General features: G+C 54.5%; 1 protein-coding gene across 4 annotated transcripts in view; it reads right to left on the reverse strand.

The window, feature by feature from the left end:
• LOC142829725 (C-type lectin domain family 4 member K-like) overlaps positions 1–23,733 on the reverse strand; it is a 197,788-nt gene extending 174,055 nt beyond the window's left edge. The window contains exons 1-9 of one of the 4 annotated variants that reach the window (XM_089777710.1): positions 23,402–23,546; positions 14,647–14,802; positions 12,720–12,833; positions 9,282–9,389; positions 8,319–8,459; positions 7,420–7,571; positions 6,783–6,901; positions 6,018–6,184; positions 5,297–5,844 (exon numbers count right to left, since the gene is read on the reverse strand). In XM_089777710.1, the coding sequence (XP_089633836.1) occupies positions 6,040–6,184; positions 6,783–6,901; positions 7,420–7,571; positions 8,319–8,459; positions 9,282–9,389; positions 12,720–12,833; positions 14,647–14,722 (855 nt within the window). In that variant the 5' untranslated portion in view covers positions 14,723–14,802; positions 23,402–23,546 and the 3' untranslated portion in view covers positions 5,297–5,844; positions 6,018–6,039. Of the gene's footprint in view, positions 1–5,268; positions 6,185–6,782; positions 6,902–7,419; positions 7,572–8,318; positions 8,460–9,281; positions 9,390–11,140; positions 12,668–12,719; positions 12,834–12,948; positions 14,036–14,646; positions 14,803–23,401 lie in introns of those variants that run through there. The other 3 variants (XM_089777711.1, XM_089777713.1, XM_089777712.1) reach the window with 3 other exon arrangements.
• Between the last annotated feature and the right edge of the window lie 3,474 nt (positions 23,734–27,207).

The raw sequence follows: 27,207 nt of genomic DNA on the forward strand, positions 1-27,207 counted from the left end.
TTTGAGGCTTTTGTCTTTGCCTGGCACGTCACTGCCAGGAGAATGAACCAGAGACCCCAGGGAAAGGGCGTTCTCTGGCTGGGAGGCTTGGCTGAAAGAAGAACAGTTTCAGGGTAAGTTTGTGCTGAGCTTTGAGTGACAGAACTCGCTCTGCATTTCCTGTTAGTTTCAATCTGTAATCGACTTTGCTCAGCCTGTTTTCACCGGCAACCACTTTGCTGCTGCTGTTCGTACTGAATAAAATCACTTGGGTTCACTGTCCAGCCCAGGGTCAGTAATTGTTCCAGGGGAGCAATCAGAAAATCTTTCTCCTGTCACTGTAAAGGGGGCTGTAACCGGCCGTGCCTCCCCCCATGGGCACCTCCAGCTGCTCACTCTGGGGGTCACCTCTTCCGCCCTGAGTGCCCCTTTTCAGCCAGTCTGGCCCACGGGTACCTATTTTTTTCTCCACCTCTGGGTAATGCCCTGCCACAGGGCCCCCACATCTAGGATCCTCCCCTTCTGGGGGCCCCCAAACCCTCTCCCCTTGTTGCCTCAGGGACCCACTGCCAGGCTTCATCTAGCCCCTGCCTTGGGGCAAACTGCCGCCTGACATGAACACTCAGCATCGGCCGGGGGTGGGGTCCTGCTGCCTTCTGCTACCCCAGCTGCCCCCTGCAGCCCTGTTGCCCTGAGACCTTGTGTCAGGCCCTGCAGCCTGGGACCTTGCCTGGCCAGAGCTCCCCAGCCCTGCTCTAAGTCAGGAAACCTCCAGCTTCCCTGGCAGCCAGATCCCCCCACTGCAGGAGTGTGTCTGAGTCTGTGTCTGCTCCTCTCCGGAGCCTTTATTTACACTCCCCTCAGCTGGGCCTGATTAGCAAGAACCTGCCTCAGCTGTGGGGCTTTGCTCTCTCCTCTCCCAGGGCTGGGTCAGTGTGGGGCAGACACCACGTCACAGGGCAACCGGATTGATTTGGGGTTCTGAGCCCAGCTGGCCGTTGGCTTCCTGGAAGCTGGGCCCCACAAACTGCATTTTCCTGGGACCTGAAGAGTTTCAATGTCTATGCTACTCCGTGTGTGTGTGTGCGAGAGAGAGAGAGAGAGAGAGAGAGAGCTCTGTGCCTTGGCTGGGGAGGGCAGATCTAGCCCAGCAGGACTGGGTGGTGAGAAGCCCAGAGAGCAAGGAGGCGAGTGTCATTGGCCTTGTCAGCCCTCTGGGAAGCCCCCCCAAGGGGTCTTCTGTGACCCCCCCCGGGCACACTCAGCCCCTCGGGAGGAGCCTCATTTCCCCAGCCATGAGCATGTTTTCCAGCCAGTTGTTGAGGAGAAGCCCTGTGCACTGGTAGAAAGGGGGGGCACAGGGGTCCCGCATTGTGGGGGGAGCCCCCAGGAGGAAGCCTGCTGGTGGCTCCCAGGGCGTGTGTGGCGAAGCACGAGCTCCAGCAGCCAATCCGCTGTCTGCCTGCAGAGCTCTGCAATTGCACCGGGACACCGAGTCATCCGACGGCTCCAGCCCCAAGGAGACAACTGTGAAAATGGGGGGGGGGAGGCTTTTCCCGCACTCTCTTCTCTCTATTTTGAGACCGTTCGTTTGTTTGTGCCTTTGCCTGTTTGTTCAGAACTGCTCCTAGCCGGTCAGAGCAGGGACCCACATGCGGGAGGCTGCTCCCTCCCATCATAACGCAAAGCAAGGGCAGGGTGCGGTCGTGCCAGGAAAACGGGATGTGCCTGGAATGGGATTGCTTCTCATACACCCCTACGGAATAGAGACAATCACCAGGCAGATGAAATGGGGCCCCCTCCCTTTGAGCCTGTCCCAGCTCTGAGCTTCTCGCCCCTCCCCAGCACCCTTTAGGGACAAAGGGGAGGATGAAGCTCCCCCCCCAATTCATAGGGGGCATTGCTGGCTGTTCTCTTTTTCAGGGAGCGAGGGGAAAGTGCGCAGCTTGCTGCATTCCTCACTCTGGCTGGGGAGTCAGGGGACAGATGAGCTGGGCACTTTGCTCTCTCTCCCTGAGGGGCGGGAAGGGAAGAGCAAACAGCCGTGGTACCAATCGGAGTTAAGGACGGAGCAGCGCTGGGTACATGTGCCAGTATTCGCTAACGGCCAAGTGGTGCCTGCTGTGCCGTGTACATCGCACGGTGTGTTCGCCCCACGGTGGGGAGCAATTCAGGGTCTGCTGGGAGAGGGGTTAACAGGTGTTTGGGCTCTCCCGCGGCTCCTCCGAAGCACAGTGTAACTGAACACAGCCGCTCCTTCCCCCACACAGGAGCCCCCCCCCCATCACTTCCTTGGAAAGACCCAAGGATTCGGCTCCAGGCTGTGGGGTGGAGCTGACATGTTCGGTGTGGGACAGTTCTATGGGCAGAGGTGAAGGGTTGGGGTGTGGAGGGAATATGGGCCATGGGCTGGGGATGTGGGCTTGGAGGTGGGGCCAGACGTTAGGGATTAGGAAATTACCAGCCAGATCAGCAGTGCTGAGTGGAGCTGCTGGGCTCCCCTTTCACCCAGGGGCTGTTGTAAAAAACGGGACACGGGACCCCTCCCTGCAGCTGTTCAGCGGAGTAACGCACTGGTGAGATCATGCTAATGAAGCGCGGGATATTTAAATCCCCGCTTTATTGGCAATTTCGGTCATCTACATCTGCATCCCTAGTTCAAATTGGGGTGCAAATGTAGATGTACTGTCAAAGTCTGTATATAAGTCCAACTTTATACTCCTCCTTCCCCACTGCGGAGGACAGATATGCACAACTGTCTCCCGCTATTAATTGTACAAATGGGGTTACGTCGTACATAAAAAATGAGTTTATTGACTACAAAATGGGGATTTTAGGTGGTTAAAAAGGTAGCAAACAGAACATAGCAGATTACTGAGCAAATGGGGCAAAGCACGCAAACCAAGCCTGTTTTACTGAATCATTTCCCACGCTAGGTATTGTCTTTCTGCATGTTGTTTATTTGTTGAACATTGGCAGGGAAAAGCATTGGGTTAGAGGGTGTCAGCTGCATTGGCCTGCAGCTTGAAACTTCAGGGTTATGCCTCACAAACTGGATGTCCTCCCAGCCTGGGCCCTGACCTTTCTCTTCCCCAGTTCAGTTCTTGTTTCCGGACGTTTGTCAGTGTCTCTTTGGGTGGTGAGACAAAGGAGAACCCTGGTGATGTCACTTCCCTGCCTTATGTCGCTCTTGTGTAAGGAACTCTTTGTCTTCTGGAGCACATCTACAGGATTAAAGTCGAATTAAGCTACGGAACTTCAGCTACATCAATTGCATAGCATGAGTGGAAATAGCTTCACTTGGCTTTTGGCACTGTCTGCACTGCAGGAAGTTGAAGGAAGAGCACTCTTCCTTCAACTTCCCTTCCTCCTTGTGAAACCAGGGTTACCAGGAGTCAGAGCAAGAAGTCCTCCAGCTCAACATTACTTGGAAATAAAGGCCTGTAGTGTAGACACGCACTATGTTAGTTCAGAATAACGTCACTTATTCCAAAATAACGCTGGTGTGTAGGCGTACCCCTAGTGAGTAACACTGGCCTTCCAGGATGGGGCCCCGTGCCAGGGGACACGGTAACATATCTCTGCAGGGTCGGAACAGCCATTACTCACATGCTGTTTGCAGCATCTACAGGAAGACCAGCCTCTTTCACACTCCCTCGTCTGGGCTAATGGGCCAGCAGCCCTGTCTGGCTTTTCATCGCTGCAACGGAAGGGCTAGTTCTGGATGGTTTGGAATACAGATGAATGGTCAATATTGCTAACTTCCAGTGCCAAAACAATATAGGCATACAAATGGGAAAACCACACTCAGTAAATCACAACCTTTCCAATGACAACTCACATGAGCCATCCTGCATTAAGTGTTTCTCAGTTATGTCACATCTACAGCAGAAGCACGTTTTCATAAAGAATATGGAGAGTAAATTCACACAGCTCCCCAGCCTCCAGGTGAGGACAACACAACTGGAATCCTTTGTACCAACTTGCCCTGTTCTCATGGACTCCTGGCTCTTAGCATGGGCTGACTTGGGAGAACAAAGCCACAGCTCAGCTCTGCTCTTGGCAAAGGTAAGCCCAAGAAGGAGCAGCAGCATGTGCAATGGTCAAGAGGGGTTTGGTCTGGTCTTTATCTCGTCTTCCTCCCGGTAGAAGTGTACAAGCTGCACCATCATCTCACACTGAAACCTGAACTCCCGCAGCTAACCCAAATGAAACAAACACGCAAGGGAACTTTCCAAGGTTCAGTTTAGGAGGAACCTTTAGGTCAGTTCTCAGTTCCTCTATGGAGCTTCTGCCCTCTCAGATTTACAGTAATTGGCTCACCAGAGCTGATCCATGGTCCATCTAGCCCAGGTACCTGCCTCTGATACTGGCCTCTTCTAAAAGCTTCAGAGGAAGGTGCAAGAAACCCAATCATGTTTGGCCGATGTACCTGAGCGGTTTTTAATCCCTCATGGATCTCAGTCTGGCTCCCAAGCTTCCTCAGTGTCCTGAGCACCTGGCTTCAGTCTAGGTCTACATTGTCGCTATTTTCGGCAAAAGGTACGCAAATTGCACTCCACCATTTGTGTACCTTTTCCCGATAGTTTTGTCAGAGGAGGCTTTTCTGAAACTTGGCCCCTCTACACTGGGACAAATTTTGGAAACCTCTGAAAGAGTGTGTCTGCTCTTCTGCAAAAAATGTTGGAAGAGCAGATACGTTCCCTGGATGTGGTGGAGTTTTTCTGGGATACCATAGGCTTAGGCTCAGTCATAGCTACGTGAGTGCACCGTAGTTTGGCCTTCCACTGACTGGGCTGTCTCCTCACCAGGGAAGGAAGACTTGGCAGGGCGGAGCCTAGATAGGCTTCAGTTTCCATGGAAATATTCCCTTTGTTCCCTTCTGGAACCTTCTGGGATTCCAGCTATAGAGTAAAATGGAGGGGTTCTCTTTATATGTACATTTCTATATGTATAGAATATACTAGCCAATTAGCCCATCATAAAACGGGATTTTCAGGTCTCTCCTCCACATCCTATTCCCTTTATATCTTGGTCTTCTCTCCTGAGCCTCCGGTCTCTCGCTCCGTCTCTCTCTCTCTCCCTTCCTCCTACTGCCTCCCCGCCTCTCTCTCTCAGCTTTCCTCCGTCTCCTGCCTCTCTCTGTCTCTCATTCTCTTCTCCTCCCTCTCCTGCCTCTCACTTTCTTTCTCTTCTCCTTCTCCTCCTGCATGGGGAGTGCGGGGCCCAAACGTCCGCTTATGCCGCTTGCTCCCCCGCGGTGGCCAGGCAGAAGTCAGCCAAGCGCCATGGCAGGAGGCAAAGGACATTACAGAGACAAAAGTGCTGCCCAGAGGCAACACCAAGCATTACACTGTTATAGAGTCTCAGACATTGGGCTACTATATGTATGATATGTATTTCTACATCTTTCTACATCTGATTTTAAAGGTGTAAAAACAAAACAGAAATTCTAGTGGAAGGCAGCAAATCATTATTTATTGTATAATTTGGAAGTAGTAACTCCATGGTCCAAGTACTTTATTTACTGACAGACCTGGAAACATACAAATTAGAGACCCATTCATGCCGGGCAGCAGGAGACCAGTGTCTTTGCTACAGCCAGAAAGAAGGACAAAGCATATGGAAAATAATGAGATGAAACAAAATAGCCCCCCTTCTCCACTGCACTCAACATCCAGGGTCACCCCCACCCCACAGCCCTAAGTTCCACCCCAAACAAACCGCGCGTGAAAAAGAAGAGGAGAGAAGGAGGAGGACGATGTCTTTGCTCTGCGTGTGGCCGGGGCAGCATCAGGGAGGATGGTGCGGTGCTGTCAGCGCTCACAAACGAACACCCAAGTCACGAGGCTTTGCTCCTGCTTGCTAGAGGACCCAGATGAGATCATATTACATATTTTTGCATAATGCTGCAGAGACCTCAGAGATAAATCCAAGAATTCCAGTTCATTAATTATCTGCCCTCTGCCTCCGCTCCCCAAAAACTTTGGCTCCTGGAGTTTGGGGGAAGAGGGAGCTCATCTGTGCCCCCCTCATACCTTCAGCAGGTGATATTGCGCATCACCTCCTGTCCATGGGCTGCTTACAAATCCACCGAAAACGGAGAGTGCAAGGGACGTCATTCCACAAAGTCTGGTTCTGTGTGCGGAACTGAGCACAGTCTTCTCTGCCGTTCTCATTGTTGGGCTCACCAGGCAACCAGAAACTGCAGAGCAGAGTGTTACTGTCTCAGGAGAACCACGGCCACACGCTGACCTTGGTTCTGCTGCACGGACTCTAGTTAGCAGGGGGCCAAGACCCCCAGAAATGACTCAGCAAAGTGATGGAAAGAGAGGGCAGCAGGTTCCCTCATTGGCTTCTCCCTGCCCTGGTCATGGGCCTCAGCCCCGGCCCCTGCGCTCAGTGTAACGGCTCCAGCTGGCTCCGGCCATGCCCCGGCCCCTGCAGCCTGCACCCCACAGTGGGGGAGATGGAGCGCCATGCGGCCCAGGGAGAGCACTGGACCCGGCTGCTCGCTCCAGGCCAAGCTGGCTGCGTGGAGTTGGCTCAGGGCTGGTCCCTCAGCTGGTGTAAATCCAGGTGGTTCATTCAGGTCAATGGCGAGTCCCCAGGGAGGCTCTGAGCAAAGGGGCGTGTGTAGGAATTCCTGGGAGGGTGAATTTCCGTTGGGGCAGCGCCCAGGAGCCTCCCTCAGGATCGGGCCCCCTGCACTGGGGACTACACAGACCCAAGGGGCCGAGCAGACGCTGCTGAAAGAGCCTGTGACGAGACATTAACACGGGATCAGTCTCCGCGTTACTCACCCCCTGCTGGCGTCTGCTCTGTATTCTGAGCCATCCACCCAGCGCCAGCTGCCTTCAGTGCCCTGGTCGGTGAGTCCAATCCAGTAGCGCTTTCCGTCCGTCCCCTTGGAGAGGAACTCCTGCCCAACACAGATCCCAGCATGGTCAGGCCACTCAAGGCAGGTTGCAGGGGCAGCTGCAGCTACCTGGGCTGAGCAGGCTGGGGAGGGGAGCGGGCGTCTGGGGATGTGAGCAGGGCACTGGGGAGTGGTAGACATGGTGTCTAACCCCAAACACTGACAGCGACTCACTGGGAGACCCTGTGGGAGTCCTGGAGCGTCTCTGGGTCTGAGTCTGTGCATCTGCACGGAGTAACCACGGCGATGTGTCCTAGAGAAATGAGCCAGTCCCCAAATGCCCCTCCCTCCTTCCCCCCAGACTCTGGGGTGTCCAGGCCTGGCACCGTGCCCCTGCCCACCCCTGCTTCTCAACTGATGGGTGGATCCCTGCGTCAGGTTCCAGGGCCGGGCATCCTTGCCCAGAGTTTGTTACAAGGCACGTTTCAGGTTTGCTGCCTCAGCTGTTACCCACCTCCTGCTTCTGACATAAAACCAGGCCCTGACCCATGGTCCGAGCCCCGGGATGGTCCTGCACTCACCTGCTCCCCCTGGGAGGAGACGGAGGTCAGGTGTGAGCCCTGAGATACACAGAACTGCTGGGCCTCGAACCACGACTTCTCTTCTTGGGAGAAGTAATAGAGGTTCCCACCGTGACCCATCCAGCCTGCGGAGAGCTTTGTCCACACGTCCCCTGGGAGCAGAGACTAGGGTCAGACATCTGGGCTAGTCACAGGAACACCCGCAGGGAGCTCAGAGCTTCTCCTGCTGCATTTCCCCTGCCCCTGGGCTGTCCCAGACCTAGGGAACGTCTGAGCCCGATTCTCCAGCCACTCAGCAAATCAAGTCCATGGCCATAGGGAAGGATCCGAGAGACTCTGTGGAGAGCAGCCAGCCCAGGGTCCCTCCCCCAGCACGGAAATGCAGCTGTGTCTGGGCTGGAGCAGGTGCTGGTCCCAGTGCAGAGCAGCACGGCTGTAATGGGAACGGGAAGACTCACTGCTCAGCTGAGCTGGCGGGGGAACTCAGGCGGTGGGGGGCAGAGGATGTAGCAGCGCAAGGTGGAACAGCCCCTGGTTCTGCACCAACAGTGCTCAGTGACCATTAGTGGTCAGTGGTGAAGGTCTCAGGCCTATTTCCTGTCAGGTTCCACCCACGACCTGCAGGGGGCGCTGGCCCAGGGACAGTTCTGAGCATCACCCCCTTCCCCGCCTCCCCAGCACTGAAAGGCCGGTTTGTCTCTGCCTGTGCCTGGACTGGCCTGGATCGAGGCCGAGGGTGCCACTGAACTCCACACGGATCTCCGCAGGGTGGTGCATGCGCAGCCACAGGTGTGTCTCATGCAGGGAACTCGGTGCTGGCGACAGGCCCTGCACTGGCAGCCTGGGAGCCTGAGTCTCGTTTCCCCCCCACACCGGCAGGACCAGGGGCTCTGACTCACTGCAGGAATCCGACCCGGCTCCTCGCGCCCCAGCGACCGTGTCCAGACGGGTCTGCAGTTCTCTGTTCTCTGCACTGACATTTCCCAGCTCGGCTCTCAGCATCCGGACTCCTGCCTGCACTTCGCCCAGGAGCTGCAGCGCTGGGAGCAAGTCAGAGCGACGTCAGTGGGGATCAGAACACGGGATTGGGGGGATGTGTTTTAGGGCAGCCCCTGCCGGCCCCGTCGGGCCAGGCCCTGGGCAGGCAGGAGGGGACAGGCCCTGCTCTCAGCGGCTCCCAGTGGAGATAGATGCCACGTGGGAGGAGTAGAGGTTTGTTATCCCAACGGGAAACTCAGGTTCAGAGAGACGTGCCCAAAGTCCACGGGATGTTTGCAGCAGGTCTGGGAATTGAATTAGCTCCCTGAGCTCCAGGCCCGTCTCCCCAGCCACGTCTTCCTGACTCTGCCGCCCTGTGACCTGTGAGCGCGTCCCCTGCACCTGAGTGACTCTGGGCCACAGACCGGGTGTGTGCACAGCCCCTGCCAGACAGAGAGAGAGGCAGCTGTGGCACTGCCCACAAGGGGGCGCTCTGCCTCCATCAGTGTGACGGGGCAGGGACCCAAACTATTGTAGCTGCCTAGGAAGGGCTCAGAGGTGGGGGGGGGGGGAGGATGCGGGGGTGGAAAATGAAGCCCAGGAGAGCAGCTCTACTGGTGCCCAGTTTCCACCATGGTCTGAATTCAGCCCTGTCTGGCTCATGAGCTGCATCTCTGTGCCCTGCGAATGCAACCGTGACATAGCCAGGCTGGGGGGAACCTGGCATGAGGGACACTCTAGTGAAAGGACAGAAGACGCTGACCACTAGGCCTCCTGGTTAGGAGCAGGAAGGGATGCAGCAGCCAGCCACTGCCAGGAGGGTGCTCGGCTTCCAGGCCTGGGGAGGGAGTGACCCTGCTGCCGGGCCCCAGGCTGAGACTTACTGTCCGATTCCCTGGCGGGCGCATCCGAGGTTTTAGTGGGCTGCAGGGAGACTCTCAGGTTCCGCGCGGCTTCTTCCATCTCCTGCAGCCGGCTCCGTCCCTGGGAATCTAGAGATCAGGTGTCGGCGGGTCAGCAACCGGACTGACCCGGCTGGGGACGCGCCAGGCCCAGAGCAGGGCCTGCCCCACACGCCCGCCTGAGCGCGACGGCTGCGGCTGTCTCTTTGCAAGCCTCCCCCGCGGGCACACGGGAGCCCAGGCCAGTCAGGTCTCTGCTGCTGCACGGGGCACCCCTGGGGGTAGGGGGCAAGCTCTGTGCGGCAGGGAGCTGCGCCCGACACGCCGCAGGCAGGTCAGTGTGAGGGGAAACTCCCCAGCTGGGAGTCCCCACGACAGTGGGTCACCCGCCTGCGGAGGTCGGGGAAGCTCTTTGGCTGGGGGATACCAAGGGGGCTGGAGCCCTCTGGCCTGAGACTGGCTGAGCCCCCCGACACCTGTCTCTGTACGCGGCCGAGACTGGCTGCCCCCCATGGCCCTCCCCGCCGCTGGCTCTGCCGTTCTCCGACCCGCGTTCCTGCAGCGCCTGACCCTTTAGGACCGTGCCCGTCCAAGTGCCTGCCCATGGCCCTGCCAGCTCTGCTGCCGGCGCCTCTCACCCCTCGCTGCTCTCCATAGGCCAGGACCTCACCCGTGTCCAGGCACCCGACTGCCAGGGATTTCAGGACAAACCAGGAGCCCAAATGCCGCTGAGGGCCCCAGCCCAGGGGGTGGAAATCGACTGCAGAGGCGCTACCTCGATTTACCCCTGCAGAGGAGCTGTCCCCAAAAATCAGCCCTCGGTGCCGCCGGTGTTTTGGCCACTCACTGAGCAATTCGCTGACGGGAGCGCTGTGTCTAATCCCCGCTCAGCTCTGACACGCTCATGCGCAGCCATCTTGTGGCAAGTCACTGAGGGCACACGAGTGAGGCTACACATGGAGTGAGGGGTGAGACTTCCTCCCGGGCTCTGAGGAGAGGGACCCCTCAGGACTGCTGGGCGCTGGCTCAGCTCTGGGAGGGGAGCGGGGTCTAGTGGGTACAGCAGGGAATAGAGACATCTGGCTTCTGTGTAAGAACCTCAGAGCGGCCAGACGGGGTGAGAGCAAAGGTCCCTCCAGCCCAGGGTCCTGTCTGCCCCGAGGGAGGGAACAGAACAGGGAACCATCCCGTGATCCCTCCCATCGCCCAGTCCCAGCCCCTGGCAGACGGAGTCCAGGGAAAACGGCTAATGGCCACTGATGGACCTGTCCTCCTTGAACTGCCTCAGTTCTCCCTGGAGCCCTGCTGCAGCTGGGTCATCACACCACGGCCTGGCAGGGCCCCCCGGTGACCATGGAGAGAGATTTTGTTTTGTGTGGTCTCTGCTGCCTGCAGGTTTCACTGGGTGCCCTCGTGTCAGTGGGTGAAGGCGGGGCCACGCGTGGGGGCAGGAAGGGCCGTGGGCCCTCAACATGCCACGGGGAAGGAGCAAGGGGCCTCATCCTATGATCATTGTCACTACACTTTCCTATTATTTGACTGTGTGAGCTCTGTCTGGTTTGTAACTGTTTCTGTCGGCTGCATAATTCATTTTGCTCGGTGTAAATCAATTAATGCCATGGGGTATGATTGGTTAGGTAATTTTCTTATGATTGGTTAGTAAAATTATACTAAACTAATTGGTTAAAGTCTAGCTAAGCAGGACTCAGGTTTCATTATATAAACCGATGTCCAAGAAGGAGACCAGGAAGAAGGCCGAAAGTCACAGAAGCAGAAGGAAGGAAGCAAAAGGCTGGAAGAAGACCAAAGGGAGACAAGGAACGCCAAGAAGAAGAACTCACCTCCAAGACCCAGCCTAAGATAAGAGCAGCCAGGACTCTCCAGCACAACCATGATGTGCAGCAGCTAAGATCCAGAGAGACTGATATTGCCTGGCCAGCAGGGGAAGTCTGCCTGCCTTTATCAGGATTGGTGAGCATGACCCTGTGTGCTCAGCATGTGTATCCTGCTGGTTTGGGATTTGTCAGTAAAGCGAGGATAAGGATCTTACTGGGTGAGGCTCTTTCAGTGGCTAAAGATCCTGCAAAACCTGCAGGAAGTTGTGCTCTGAGCTGTAGGAACTGGGTACGGGTGGGTGTGTAAATTAACAGGGTTGCACTAGGAATTGGGTAAAGGTGTGTGTCCCTACAGGGTGGAAGGGAGAGAGAAATGTGTGCAGGTAACAGCCTTGGGACTTAACCATTGTGAGCAACGTTGCAACATCTGCAAACTCTGTCACCTCCCTGGTCAGCACTTTTCCAAATAACGTCCCTGTAACTGAACAGCTCCGGTCCCAGGAGAGGCCCCCAGAGCCCCCATTCTTCAGCTCGCCAGCCTCCCCATTTGTTCCTGCCCTCGGTTTCCTGAGCAGAGTTGTAACGGTTCACAGCCCTGCTGGAAGGGCATCACAAGGGGGTCCGCAGGGCTCAGTTCTGGGACCGGTTCTGCTCAATGTCTTCATCAGTGATGCACATAATGGCACGGAGAGACATTTATAATGTTTGCACATGATACCGAGCTGGGAGGGGTTGCCAGTGTTTTTGGAGCAGCGGTTCTCAACCTTTTCTATACCGGGGACCGGCAAACCCGTTCCCATACACTTGGCAGACCAGTAACATTTGATTTGCATATCTGCATATATTTCCATTGGGCCATTCACCCTGCTGCTTCATAGGGAGCCCTAGTGGGCAGGGCTCATTAGCTGGTAGGGCGTGGCCTGGCAGTGCTGGTGCAGGGGTTCGCGGTCCACGGACCGGCATTTGGGAACTGCTGCTGTGGAGGATGGGGCCCTCCCCCCTCTGCTTCTTCAGCTCCCCACTCAAACACCCCTCTTACCAGATGCGGTTGGGAGCTGCAGGGTAGGTCCCACACTCCCAGGCCAGGCCTGAACCCCTGGGCTGGCCTCTCTCCAGCGGGTGGACGTTTCAGTGGCGCCAGGACCACACCTGGGCTGAGGTTCATGCTGGTGACACGTGGTCAGGCAGGGACCCAGCTTGCCCCTCGGAGCGAGGTCGAGCAGGCGGGGCTGCCACACGTGGCGTGAAGCCAGGGAGCTGATGCTGGGGCAGGACGAAGGACACCGGGCCCACCCCTGAGAGGTGGCTGTCTGACCCCTCCTGAGACCCCTCCAGCGCGGGAGACCACGGCCTCCCTAGGCGACTGCGCCAGGGCTTGGCCATCGGTAGCGTTAGAACGTTTGTGCTGCTGTCGAACCCCAGGGCAAGATCTCACAGCGCCATTCCAACTTCCTGAGCAGGAGAGTTCCTGGAGGGACAGCCGGAAATGCGGGTGCCATGCTGCTGAGAACGGGGCGGCTCCTGCGCACAGGAGCCAGCTGGCCTGTATGGAAGGGGGCAAACACGGGGCGGTCGCTGAACTTACATAGAAGCGTCACAGCGAGGAGGGAGGTGGCCAGGGCCAGGACCAGGAGTAGCACCGCTGGGGTGATGCCTCTCGTCCTCTGCCACCAAGGAGCCGATCGCGTGGGAGCATTGCCTTGAAGGAGACCAAAGAAATCCGTGGTCAGTTACATCTCGAACGCCCCCGACCGAGGCAACTGCCCCCTCCCATCCAACAACTGCGCAACCTAGTGTCCGTGACTGGGGCTCACAGCAACGGCTCAGTCGGGCCACATACGGTAATAACCAGCCTGAGCTTGAATCTCCAAACTGAGCTCCCCCCATCAGGAGTCACTGCCATGCCAAGCCAGCTTCTGTGCTAGAGATCCAGGAGCCGGATTTCTCCCTGCATAAGCATTTCTTGGGAGGGAAGTTTAGGACTTCTGAAATCTCTTCTCAGAGGAGTATTTTTAAATGAGAAAAGGAACCAGAACAACTTTATGAAAAATCACAAGAATGAGGAAGTGAAATTGGGGAAATATTATGAGCTGAAAGTGAAAACAACTAAGGTGGTATGTCTTTACATAATGCCTAGTTAATCTGTGGAACTCCTTGTCGGTGGATGTTGTTAAGGCCAAGTCTAGAAGAGGGTTCAAAATGGTACATGGTAAGTTCACAGAAGACATGTCCATCAATGCCTGTTAGTCAGGATGGCCATGCGTGTTGTTTCCAGCCCAGTGGTGGAAAACGTGAGGCCCATCAGGGTCCTATGTGTGGCCACAAGGCATTTTCTTTACTGTTGCCCATAATTCTGCTGGCTTCCATCTGCAAAGCTTTTCTTTCCCACCTGACCAGCACCTGGGGACTAAGGGGTTAACTATGTCTCCTGTCCCTAGCCAGATATCTGGTCAGCCAATAGCAATGCAGGTAGGGATTTCAAACTGGGACAAAGGCATTTTTATTTTTTCCCCTCCTGTGTCTGTGTCAGAGCGGTCTCTTCCAAGTAACAGGGAGAGGGGAGGCCCACCTCTCCAAGAAAAGACTTCTTCTAGGCTACGTCTAGATTGCATCCCTTTTTCGTAAAAGGGATGCAAATTAGACGTATCGCAATTGCTAATGAAGCGGGGATTTAATCTCCCCCGCTTCATTAGCATAAAAATGGCTGCCGCCTTTTTTTGGCACGGAGCTTTGCCGGAAAAAAGTGCCAGTCTTGACACGGGTCTTTCGGAAAATAAAGCCTTTTCCGAAAGATCCCTTATCCCTTATTTCCCTGGAGTATCTAAATCAAGTGGTGGCTCTTTCCCATCTTGCCACTTTATTATACTTGCAACTGTAGCTTTGTTTTGCTAATAAAAACTTGTTTTCTTTTTCCAGTTAACCGGTTTTGGTTGATTTCTGTGTCCTGAAAGTTCTGTCTGACTGTCTGTCTGACTGAGGGGTCAGCTATCACAGACTGCAGCTTGTTTTTCTCTTTTCTCTTTTTCAAGCTCTTTTGGGGGGAAAAGAGCTTGGGGTACCTTCCGGGTTGGTTTCAAGTGTCCACCCATGTTTGTGGGTTCAAAAGCACTTGATGGTGGCAGCGGGTTCCCCAAAGTTTGGGTATTAGGATTTTGGGGGGAAGTTTTTGTACCAAAGCCTGTAGAGACAAGGTTTTGGGGTGCTCTTGTGAGCCCCCACTTCTGTATTTGTCATGCCAGAGTGGGGAAAAGCCATTTGCTCCCTGTCCTTGGAGGAAGAGTTTCCCCTCTTCCCCTCCCCGTGCCAGGGGAGCCCCTTCCCTGCTAACACAGCCAACGCCGCCCTGCCCCAACTGATCAGGGGGAGAAGCCAGTGCTCTGGCAGGGACAGGGCAGAGGGAAGGTGACTCGCTGAAACCGGGAGCTGAGAGGAACCAGAACGCTCCTCCAGAGACCACAAGGCCAAGGAGAGCCCAGCGGAGGCTCAGGGTTGGGTGCAGCCCGTGTGCTTACCTTTCAGTGGGGGAGTAGCTTCCGACACCTGCAAGTTCTCATAGACATTCTCTGTCGACATTCTCTGCCTATGCATAGAGCCGGACCCTGCTCACTGGCACCTGGGTCCTTTCCGCAGCCTGCCGGGTGAGGGCCTCCCTCTAACCCTGCCGTGGACTGAAATAGAAATGGGAAGTGATGCCTGGCGATTTCTTGGGAAAGTGCTGCCATGGCAGAGGTAGCTTCTGAACTCCTTGCACAGCTGGCAGGGCATGTGGCCTGGTGGTGAGAGCAGTCCTGGCGCCAGCTGGGCCATGTGCAGTCCAGCCTAGTGGTGGAAGCGAGAGTTCTGCTGACTGGCAAGAGCCGGGATGGGGGACACCGGAGCCCACAGCCAGATGAGGGGGCCGGGGTCTGTGCCAGAGAGACAAGCCCAGCCCAGCAGTGGGGTCCAGGCCGTGCACGGGGCAGAGGCAGGCTGGGCGGCACAGGCAGGAGTCTGAAGCCAAAGGGGATGGGGCAAAGCCGGGGTAGGGGCAGGGCCTGGAAGCCGGCTGGGGCAGGGATAGGACAAATCATGGCACATGCTGGGCAGCCACTGAGCTCCTGGGATGCCGGCTGCCCAGCAGGACCATTGAGCCAGCAGCCAGCCACGTGCTGCAGCTACCCCAGCAGGGCCCAGGAAGGGCAGCTGGCTCACTGGTCGCCTGGCAGTGATGTTCTTCAGTGAGCTGGCCAGCAGCTGCCCCAGCTGATCCGGTTACTGACGTGACCTGGCGACAGGGAGCCCTGGCTTGTGTTCCTTGCTCTGATCCTGACTCACTGAGAGACGTCAGGCAAGTTAACACAATCTGTCTGTGCCTCAGTTTCCCCAACCCCTTTACCATTTTAAAGAAATACGAGGGGGACTAGAGCTTTGGGAAAGGGCTACAGAGCCTTTCACCTCAAGGCAGACGTGTAGACTCCAAGCTAGCATGGGAGAGACCCAAAACTGCTCCTGTCTGTCGCATGGTTGAGACTGAGGGGAGGGCCAGTTTGGCTTTCTGTGAGGTGGAGAGTAGTGTAACCTCGACAGCATTCATCACCATACAACTATGACAGGTGGCCACGCCCCTTTTAGGGCTTGTGTCCCACCTTCATCTGCATTTCCGATCGTGTCAAGGGAGGCGCTGTTGCCCATTTTGAAAAAAAAAGTATTAATTTTTAATAACATAAGAATGGCCAGATGGGTCAGATGAAAGTTCCTCTCACCCGGTGCCCTGTCTGCCATGACCAGTGCCCGGTGCCCCAGAGGGACTGAACAGAACAGGGAATCATCTGACAGAGGCCAGGGACACCATCCCTACCCAGCCTGGCTGATAGCCATTGATGGACCTCGCCTCCATAAATTTATCTAGTTCTTTCTTGAACTCTGTTAGTGTCCAGGTGTTCACAACCTCCTCTGGCAAGGAGTTCCACGAGTGCTGTGTGAAGAGAAACTTCCTTTTGTTTAAAACCTGCTGCCTATTAATTTCATTTGATGGCCCCTAGTTCTTCTGTTATGGGAACAAGTAAATAACTTTTCCTTGTTCACTTTTTCCACACCTGTCATGATTTTATAGACCTCTGTAAGCCTCTCCCTTAGTCTCCTCTTTTCTAAGGTGAAAAGTCCCAGTCTTTTTAATCTCTGCTCATATTGGACCCCTTCCAAACTCTCATCGCTTTTGTCGCCCTTTTCTGAACCTTTCTTTTTTAGGATGAGGCGACTACATCTGTACGCAGTATTCAAGATGTGGGCATCCCATGGTTTTATACGGAGGCAATAAGATATTCTCTGTCTTATTCTCTATCCCTTTCTTAATGACTCCTAACATTCCTTTTGCTTTTTTGACTGCGGCTGCACACTAAGTGGATGTTTTCAGAGATCTATCCACAATGACTCCAAGATCTCTTGCATCGCTGTAGCCAAATTAGTCCCCATCATATTGTATGTCTAGTTGGAATTGTTTTTTCCAATGTACATTACTTTACATTCATCTACATTACATTTCATTTGCCATTTTGTTGCCCAATCACTTAGTCTGGTGAGACCTTTTTCAAGCTCTTCACAGTCTGCTTTGGGCTTATCTATCGACCCATGACCCATCGCTATTCTTTCCTCCTTTTGCTCTACACTTGTCTCAAAGCACAATCATGCCACATTCTCCCAGCCAAATATCTCCTCCGGCTCCTCTGTTCCTGACCGGTATGGATCTGTCCAGGGTGCTGCATCCCTCTGCCTTCAAGGCAGCCATTCTCCCTCATTGAGCTCCAGGGATCCACTCACCCTGCTCAGCTGTGCAGCTTTTCCACCCTGGTTGGTTGCTCCTCACAACCCCTCTCCTATTGGCTGCTTTTCATGTGCCCCCTCACCCTAGTTTCCAGGCTTCTCCAGCTGGCTGTACACAATGGGTTAATGTCTGGTGAGCGGTGCAGAGCAGACGGCACACCGTGGGGCCCAGTCAGAGGACATTGGGCACACCCCACTCAGAGCCATGCTGAGAGCAGATTTCAAAGCTAGCACCAAGCTTTAAAGGTGAGGGGACGGTGTGAGCACGTAGTAATCTGGGGTGTGGGCCTGGTTTAACCGTGCAGCTCTTACTCACGTGGACAGGGGACTTTCAGCCAGGCACAAACTCTCTGTGTCTGTCTTTCTGTCCCAATACCAGCCTGCCCCTTAGTCTAAATTCACCCATTTGTAAAGTGCTGCGAGCTCTTGGCTTGGAGCTGCATTCTAGGGGTGACTAATGCTGTCCACCAGAGAACTACAGGTTGGCCCTGCCTGGCCTGGCACCCTTGGGACCTGATAGATCTTGAACCAAAGAGTTTGCCGAACATGGGGAGGTGAATGTTGGCCCCTCTGCTGCCAGCCTCCAAATTCCATCTCCGGTCCCTGACTGCCAGGCGCCCTGCTACATTCGACACCCAGCTGCCAGCTTCCCTGCTACTGGTTTCTGGGCACCTTGCTGCTGGCACCTGGCCCCAGCTGGGCTCCGCTCTTGGCCACCAGCTCCCTTTTGGGCTCTGCACCCAGCTGCTAGGCTCCCTGACCTTGGAGTCCCTGAAGATGCCTGACCACAGATGTTGCCAGACCAGAGAGTCCAGGACCAGAGAGATTCAACCTGTGCCCCATATCCTCACATATCCTGGATGGGGTGATCTGCTGGGAGCTCCCCCAGAACAAACAGGTGCTAGTTTGGGAGCATTCTCCCTTAGTGTGAATTAGCCATAAAAACGTAGGCACGTAAAATGACCATACCAGGTCAGACTAAAGAAACATCCAGCCCAGTGTCTTGTCTTCCTATAGTGGCCTATGCCCGGTGCCCCAGTGGGAATGAACAGAACCGGGAATCACCAAGTGATCTCTCCCCTGTCGCCCATTCCCAGCTTTAGACAAACAGGCTAGGGACACCCTCCCTGCCTTTCTTGGCTCATAAGTATTGATGGGCTAACCTGCATGAATTTATCTTGCTTTTTATGAAACTTGTTATAGTCTTGCCCCAGACAACATCCCGTGGCAAGGAGTTCCACAGGTTGATTCAGCTTTGTCATAAGAAATACTTCCTGTTGTTAGTTTTAAACCTGCTGCCTATTAATTTCATTTAATGACACCTAGTTCTTGTGTTATGAGAAGTAAACAAACAACCTCTTCCTTAATTACTTTCTCCATGCCAGTACACCTCCATCCTACTGATCCTCAGTCATCTCTGCACCAGTCTTATTCATGTCTCTTCGTATGGAAGCTTTTCCACACTCCTGAACATGCTGTTGACATTTTCTGTATCTTTTCCAGTCCCAGGAGATCTTTTCTGAGATGGGGCGATGACACCTGCCTGCAGGATTTAAGGTGTCTGCATCCCATGGATGAGTACGGAGGCAATATGAGAGTTCCTATCTTATTGTCCTCTACCCCTTCTCTTAGGATTTGCAGCATTCTGCTTGTTTTTTTTAACTGTTACTGCACATTGAGAAGCTGCTTTCAGGGACCTGTCCACAATGACGCCCAGATCTCTCGAGTGGTAACAGCTAATTTAGTTCCCAGCATTGTATATGGGTAGTGGGGATTGTGTTTCTAACTTGCTTTACTTTGCATTGATCAGCACTGCATGTCACCTGCTATTTTGTTGCCCCGTCATCCCATTTTGTTCCTCTTCGCAGTCTGCTTAGGATTTAACTGTCTCGATTAGTTTTGCATCATGCACATTTTGCCACCTCCCTTTATACTCTTAATCCAGCTGATTTATGAATATGTTGAATAGTTCGGGTCCCAGTGCAGATTCCTGGGGAGACACACCACTAGTTATCTCTCTAGTCTGAAAAATAACCATTTATTTCTACCCTTTGTTTCCTATCTTTTAACTCACACAGGAAAGGACCCTCCTTAGCCCATGACAGTTTATTTGGCTTAACATCCTTTGGTGAGGACCTTGTCAAAGTCTTTCTGAAAACGTAAGCACACTAGATCCGCTGGCTCCCCCTTGTCTGCAGGCTTGTGGACCCCCTCAAAGAATTCTAGTAGATTGGTGAAGCCTGATTTCCCTTTATTTAAACCATGTTGACCTTTTCCCAGGAGATTAAGTTCATCTGCAGCTGACAATTCTGTTTCAACCAGCTTTCCTGGTACAAAAGCAAGGCTTACTGGCTTGTAATTGCTGGTTCATCTGTGGAGCCTTTTTTTAAAACTGGCACCGCATTAGCCATCCTCCAGTCATGTGGTACAGAAGCTGATTTACAAGATAGGTTACAGACCACAGTCAGTTCTGCAACTTCACAGTTGAATTTCGTCAGAACTCTTGGCTGAGTGCCATTGATGCTGCACCAGCGGGGACAATTTCCTGAAAAGCATGGCTGTACTCGCAGCCCCAGCACGAGGCTCGGAGATGGACCCTGTGAGTGTTCGGAGAGCCCCCGTCTGACCTGCCAGGAACATGGGAGCGAGGGGGATGCGGGCAGGGGAATCGATAGGGAGATTCTGCCTCTGCAGCTCTGGTTCGAACCCAAACAACCTCATTCGCCTCTCCTAGTGCTGGACAAGATCACTGCCTGTCTGCCTAGGAGGGAGCTAAGGGCCAGGAGCAGAGGCAGCTCGCAGGGGGTGGAGGGGAGGACGTGTGTTTGGGGTAGCGGGACGTGCTAAGCGGTGTGTCTGGTCCATCCGCGCGTTGGTTGTTCTCTTGCTGTTTACAGGCCCCCGAGAAAGCGGCTGAGCCAGGCCTGTTTGTCGGCATGTGGACAAAAGCCAGGAGGCGCTGACCCTTGCCGCTTTGATTGCGCTGCTGTGTGAAGTCTCCGATGGGTAATTGCTCCCGGGTAGGGAAGGGCTGAGGTGAGCTGGGAGACGTGGCAGTAAAAAATCACTTGTCAGGTGAACTTGAGCTCTGCAGAGAGCGGCCACCCACAGGAGCATTTTGGAGGGAATTTGGAAAGGCAGCTTTAGACGCTGGACGGGTGATGGGGATGGCCAACGATGGAAGAGTGGGGGTGACCTGCAAAGAGGTGGGAGGTCATCTTCTCTTTCCTGCCTGCAGCCAGAAGGGCAAAGGCGGGGGCGGGGAGTGAGAGATGCAGAAGATGGTATCTGTGCCGGCAACGCCCGGAGGGCTACGCAGAGATGTTACTGAGATCAGAGCAGCTGATGCAAGCCAGGCTCAGGAAATATTCAAGGGAGGAACGAGCTGGTTGCCATGGGGCCAGTGGGACAGGAAGTCAAAAAGGAGGCTTAGGAGTTTGTAGGTCTCAGAGACAAAAGGTCACAGCTCCGCTCCACACAGCTGGAAAAAAGCTGGAGGGGCAGCCAGGGCCACACAATACCAGACAGCCAGACGTTCCCAGGCTAAGCCAGCCAGCCAGGGTGAACCCTGGTGAAGGTACCTGCTGAGACCCAGCTGGCCCAAGGGGATGGAGAGAAGTGCAGGGCACACCCGGTCCATGGCAGTTCAGCCCACCCTGGGAGACAATCAGGTTTGCCCACAAAGAGTTCTCCAGCCATCTGAGGATGGCAGATGATCCTCGCTAAGGCCACGTCTAAACTACAGGCTTCTGGCACAAGAAGCTTCTTTTCTGCAAATCTTCTTCCGAAAGAGCGCGTCCACACTGCCAAAGTGCATCGAAAAAGCGACCTGCTTTTCTGAAAGAGCATCCACGCTGAATGGATGCTCTCATGCATACACTGTGATTGCTATGGGCGGAGAGGCCACCAGGGAACACGGGCTATTTCCTCTTTTCTCTTCCTGTGAAAGAACTCCCTCTTCCCGTCCACACACGCCTTGTTGCGAAAGCGCTCTTTCACAAAAAGCCTTCTTCCTCGTAGAATGAGGATTACCAATGCCGGGAAAACCCCTCTGTTCTTTCCATTTTCTTGCGGAAAAACTCAATTGCAGGGTGGACGTTCCTCAAGTTTTGTCGGGAAAACAACTCTGCAGTGCAGGCACACACTCAGAGAGCCACTGCTCAGAAGAATAGAAGGAACCTTCTGCAAGGGGCAGGCAGACGAGAGGACCGTCCCCGAGCCAAGGCCGAGACATCACCCTAAGGCTGGATAGCTTGGGAGCCCCGCTAGGGAAGGGACAAGGCAGAAGATTCTGGAAGGAACCTCTGGTTACGTCATGGGGCAGGGCAGCACGTTGTTCCACCCGCCGTGGGGAAGGGGGTCGTATCGTTTGGACAGCCCCCACCTCAGCAGATGGGGGACTATTGTTCTTGGGGATCGGCTGGCTCCAGTGGCCAGGAGGGGGCTGAACGACTCACAAAGGGGGAGGGTAAAAAGGAGGGAAGAGATGAACGCTCATCACACCGTCAAGCGGTCGAGGAAAAAATACCCAAGGAAGAAAAGGACACACACAAAAATATTGATGTTCTCTGCAGTGTTCCCTGTAAGGGCAGCGCTTGATTAGCAGAGCCCCCACAGCTAGGTTTTGTGTTTCTACTGATGGTTCACATTCACACATACCTCGGTGCACATAAGAATATTATTCTGCACATGGCTGCTAAAGATTAAAGGAAACATTGGTTGTCTGTGTAGAAATGTTGGGAGCCTGGGTAATGAACAGGGGGGACTAGAAGTCCTCGGGTCTGGGCATGAATTGGAGGTGGCTGGTATTGCTGAACCCCGGTGGGATGAGGCACGTGGCTGGAATAAAATCCACGCTATGACCTAGTTAGGAAGGAACCAGTGGACCAAAGGGCAGGGAAATGGTGCTCTCTGTCCAAAATGGCATGGCCTACGGTCAAGGCCCTGAGAACTTGGAAGACAATGGCTGTGAATGCTTAGGGGTCAATGCCCCAACAGGCAAAGCACCAGACGGGGGCTGCTGCAGACACCAGATCGCAGGAAGGAACCCGACCCCAGGCCCCTTACACCTCTGGCCATGCTGTGTAGTGGACAGAAGGCTGGATGGGAGTGTGCGGGGGGGGGGGGAGGTCTTTATTTGCACAGTGCAGGTTGGAACGCTGGACACGGTGCCAGAACTAAATATGATAGACAGGCACCCACATGGCTGCATGGACCAGCCTCCTGCGCTGGGGATGCCCCAAGGCCAGGGCTGATGTGAGGGGGTGGAGGGGGATGGTTCCCCTCAGGCTGTGCTGGGCAGGTCCTCCTGTGGATAAATCCCAGTAATATTCTCATGCTCATAGAACTTTGTATTAAGATCTTGTCCTTTTCGATCTCTCTCTAAGTGTTCTTATAGAATCTCTGGAACATTTCTCCTAGAACTTTGTATTAAGAGAAACTTTCCTTTTTATATATCTGGATCTTGTAAGAAAAAGTGTCTTTTGAGCTCTCCCCTTTCCTCGATTGCCCTGTTGAAATGAACGAGGTGTGAATGGAGAATGGAAGGGGAGCACCTCCAGCAGCAGTTGCAAGGGTGGAGAGGGTCTGGGAGTCAGATCCAAGACAATACCTGCAAAGTGAGCTCATGAAGAAGACTGGACATACAGAGGCCTTGGGAGTCCAGCAGCAAGTGCCTGCCCTTGGAAGAACTCTCTCTGAAGCAGCATTAGGAAAGGCGAGGTGATGACTAATTGGCTGCATGAGAGGGATAAATAGGAGGCATCTTGCAGAGGGACCCCGGGTTTTCGTCTTGTCCACATGGGAGCATCGATCTGGATCAGCAGAAGCCGGCTCCACCCCCTCCCCCATCTAACTCACCTGGCCAGTGCAGTTAGGGGGAGCAACTTTTGGTAACAAGAAGACTGAGTGTGCGTGTGTGTGTGTGAGAGTGCATGAGTGTGATGTGTCATATGCATATGATAAGCATTGATTGATCTGTGGATTTTCAATAAATGTAGCAAGTTGCCTTATCCCCCTGAAAAAGATCCCGGGTGCTTCTCTTGAGCACAACACTCCCTTCCCCGAGGGAGGGGCCATTGGGCAAGTGCCTCATGGACAGACGCTGCCTTTCCCTCAGCTCCTGTCTGATGGGGTCGCAGGCTGCAGCTCTGCCCTCCTGGGGGCTCTTCCCTGGTCCTTTGCCCCCTGCACTTGATGCTGTCCCTGGGGTGGGGCCAGGTGGATGGGAGGGGGGGGGCTGGCAGGGAGTTTGCACGGCCCATCCCAGAGGGGCATCTGGGCACAAGATCGAAGGGGGCTGAAACCATCTCTTCCCATTGCCCTCCTGACGGTCAATCGAACGGTGCATCGTCTGGGCAGTGCCTGGCCCAGTGGTCTCAAGGGATCCCCTCGGTGCCTGCTCGAAGCCTGCCCCTGACCCGGAGGAGAAGGAGGGGACGAGGCAGGATCCCCCTGAGCCCCACTTACCTCAGCGCGAGAGCACAGGCCTGGCAGAACCACTGGGAAACCAGCCGTGAGCAAGGCGGGACGGGGAGAGCGGCCGCTGCAGGAGAGGCGAAAGGACCAGCCGGGGCAGTGAGAAATGCAGCAGGACACAGAGAGTTTGCTCTGGCAGGAAGCCCAAATATGGCACCGTCCTCTGTGTGACTCAGCCCCCTCGCTGGGTGACAAGTGTGGTTTCCCCGTCTGGGGGGTGCATCACGGTTCCTGCCCTCCCGTTATCTGTGTCACTGCCTCGCAGGGCCAGGGGGACTCAGGTGCCAAAAAGGAGCGATTGCTTAGCACCCGCTAGCAGCCAACTCCGCCTCCCTCCAGCCCCTTCCACCTGTCCCGGGTCAGTTTGTACCTCGGATCTCACCCCAGAGAGCTCGCTGGGCCAGGCCTTTAGCATCCAGCAGCGAAAGGTTTATTAGTAAAAGGAAGAAAAGGCCGAGAGCAGGGTTGGTAACGCAGGCACATTCCGCACCCCAGTCACCACATTCTGGCTGCAGGCTCTCAGCAGAGACCGACCAAACCGCTGGCTCCAAGTCTCTGGAGCACATCCCATGTCAGGGCGGGTCCCCGCTCCGTCCCCGCTCTCTGTCCTCAGCAAAGATGCTTCTGAATTCAACAGCAGGAGTGTGGACAAGCGGAGGAGCCCCTAGGGCCCCTTTCATCATCTTGCCCAGGGGGAGGGAAATCCATGGTTCTTCGGTGCAAAGGGATCTTCCAGAGTGGAGACGATCACACGAGTGAGTCACCTCCTACGTCCTTTTTAGGCAAGGGGCCATGGGGCCTGCTGGGCTGCAGGTTTCCAGCAGAATTCCTCAGATGTTCACTTTTGGGCCAGCGTCCATGCTGCACAGCTCTTCACGGAGTCGCCACCCCTCCCAATAGGGGTGCAGCGCCTGCTGCTGCCCCCCAGACCAAAAACATTGACAACACAAGTCCAGAGCCACCATTCAGAACGTCCCCCACGCAACTCAGGCCGGCACGTGAGTAGCACAAACAGGATCAGCAAAGCACAAGTTTGTATCAGACACCCCCCTGGGGCAGGTTGCACAGAACTGGGGGCAAACACACACCTGCGGGTGCAACAAGAACCTGCATGGACCTAGGAAAATCCAATAGCATCGCAGGTGGATGCAACAGGAAACCTCGCTGGACAGCTGCTTCTTGTAGCATCCCGCCCCCGCCAGACGCCGTCAACTCCTCCCCCTGAAGTCAGGTAAGGTAAGGAGGCGTGTGGGAGGGAAGGGGAGCCCACGAGTCCCTTCCCACTGTGGGGTGTCAGGAAAAGGGAGGAAGCGGCAGCCACAGCTTGGCCAGCCCCTGAGCTCTGGTCTGGCTGGGGCAGCTGCAACAGGTGGGGTGGGTGGGGGAGGTTACTTTCTGTGATAGCATCGTGGCACGTGTTGGCTTTGCTCATGGCCGACGGGTTGCTGGGGCAGGCGGCTGCTGGAAGATGAAGATTCCAGCCCTTTTCAAATTAAAAATGGCTTCTGCCAGCAAAAGAAGAGAAGTCGGCATGGAGTGTCGTCTTTTCCATGGAAAACGGACAAAGGACTGCGTGTGTGGCGGTGAAACGCAAGCCCGTCGGCCTGATTTGTGGAGAAGCAGTTTCTGCCTCCAAACAAAATCAAACATGAGAGAGACAGGACAGCACAAAGCACATCAGATACGAGGAACACCATGGACAGCTGCATGTGGGCAAGACTGAAGAACTGTGAAAGACTTTGCATGAGCAGCAAACAACTGTCACCAAAACAGGAAAGGAGAGGCCAGCGTTATGCAAACAAGTTATGTGTGGAGTGAACTTACTGCAGAAAGAATTCGGCCTCCTTCAGACGGAGAGTTGGTAAGGAGTGCATCGCTGCAACTGCAGCTTTCCTGGCACCAGAGACACACAGATTATCTGAGAGTGGGAGCTGATCTCGCGGGGCGGTTGCGGTATCAGATCAAATGCAGGATATGGCTCAGGATGTTGAAATGTCTCTGAAAGATTCTGCAGCTGATTTTGAGTTCTGTGCTCTGGCTGCTGGTGAGATACCGGACAGAACAAGTACAGCCCAGCTGGCTGTTTTCCTGCCTGGGACCACCCAGGGCTTGACACTCAAGGGGACTTGCTTTCTTACTCTCAAAGCACGACACCGTCAGAGGTGAAGACGTTCTTGGGAGGCTACATGGGCACTGCACTGGCTCCAGTTGTCCTTTGAAAAACAGAGCGGCCTTACCACTGATGGTGCCCCAGCCCTGGGTGGATCTCGTAGGGGATCGGCTGCCTTAGCCAAGAAAGAAACGGGTCGCGTTGGTCTTGAACCACGTCAGTGGATTGTGTGTCATTGCATCATCCACCAGGAGAATCTGTGCGCTCCGTCCGTGTGGCTGAACAACGTGACCCGACAGCAGCATCAAGTGCAAAGTGCCGGTTCAGGCCTGTAGCTGCGATGGAATAAACTGCTGGATTAATCCCAGTCTCCAGGGCACGGTTTGGATGGGTCGTTCAGAGCTCCAGTTCAGAACCAACAGCCGTCACATCCCCCACAAAAATGATACACGCAGGTACACACACAGACACACACACACGCGCACGGCCAGAGAGCTCTAAGCTTTTCATAGACCCCTCACCTGGCCCACTTGGCATAAGATCTGTTATAGAACAGTGGTGGCGAGACAGACGGGAGACGGAGGGGCTGTCTGCGACTCCGCGCTGAGGCTGTTCGGGTGCTGGAGGAATCTGCACTTGCTTGGAGGTTGGTGAAATCTATTCCAGAACTCACAGCCAGTTTGGGGGGGTGCCCGGCTCCCTAATAGCCTGGCCTGGGATTGGCACCAGGCTCCTGGCCACCTGCTGGGCAGTCCCACCACCCGGAACGACACCGTGTCCGGCCCAAACCTCACCCTGACACAATGGGCTATGGAATGTACGAAACAAACTTACATATTAAATTTCCCATCGTTACTCACTTTTGCATTGTTTACCTAACATAGAGCGGTCTTTCATTAATTATCACAATGTGTACTGAGTAGGAGAGGCCCCAAATCAGGGATCCATGGCACCTGGCACACCCTGTGAGCAGGACAAACGGAGGAATGGGTGAGGATACAAGGCCCAGGAAATGCAGAAAGGGTCCCATGGTGAGTGAGGTAGAATTTCACCACTTGATCTTTTCTGATGGCCCCATGTCACCTGAAAGACTAAATAGAGAGAGAGAGAGAGAGAGAGAGAGACTGGACACACCCTTGTGAGTGCAGCACAGAACACCTTAGACAGTCACACGCTGTTTGCAACACTTTGCACATAGAATAGGACATGAGATTTGTCAGATAAATTGTCTGGTGGGAATTACACATTTGCCAACAGTGACAGCACATTAGCGTCTGTCACTGATGCAAATGTGGCGTTTGCTAATGCGACAATGAAGCTGAAAGAGTGTCGCTGATTTTCTGAACACAGGAGGTCAACTTCCTTTGAGCAGAACTTATTTTTTGAAAGGAAAAAAACAGACTCCAACCGGAATACTTGGATGTTTTGACCAAATCAGTTTGAGTTTTAATTAAAAAATCACAGACTCATAGAATCACAGAACACTAGAACTGGACGGGACCTTGAGAGATCATCAAATCCAGTTCCCTGCCATGCACCTTCTAGATCATCCCTGGCAGGTGTCTGTCCAACCTGCTCTTAAATATCTCCAGGGATGGAGATTCCACAACCCCCCCTAGGCAATTTACTCCAGTGTTTAACCACCCTGACAGGTAGGAACTTTTTCCTAATGTCCAATCTGAACCTC

This window comes from Pelodiscus sinensis, chromosome 4 (assembly GCF_052426305.1).
Source record: "Pelodiscus sinensis isolate ZL-2025 chromosome 4, ASM5242630v1, whole genome shotgun sequence".
Classification (NCBI taxonomy): Eukaryota; Metazoa; Chordata; order Testudines; family Trionychidae; genus Pelodiscus; species Pelodiscus sinensis.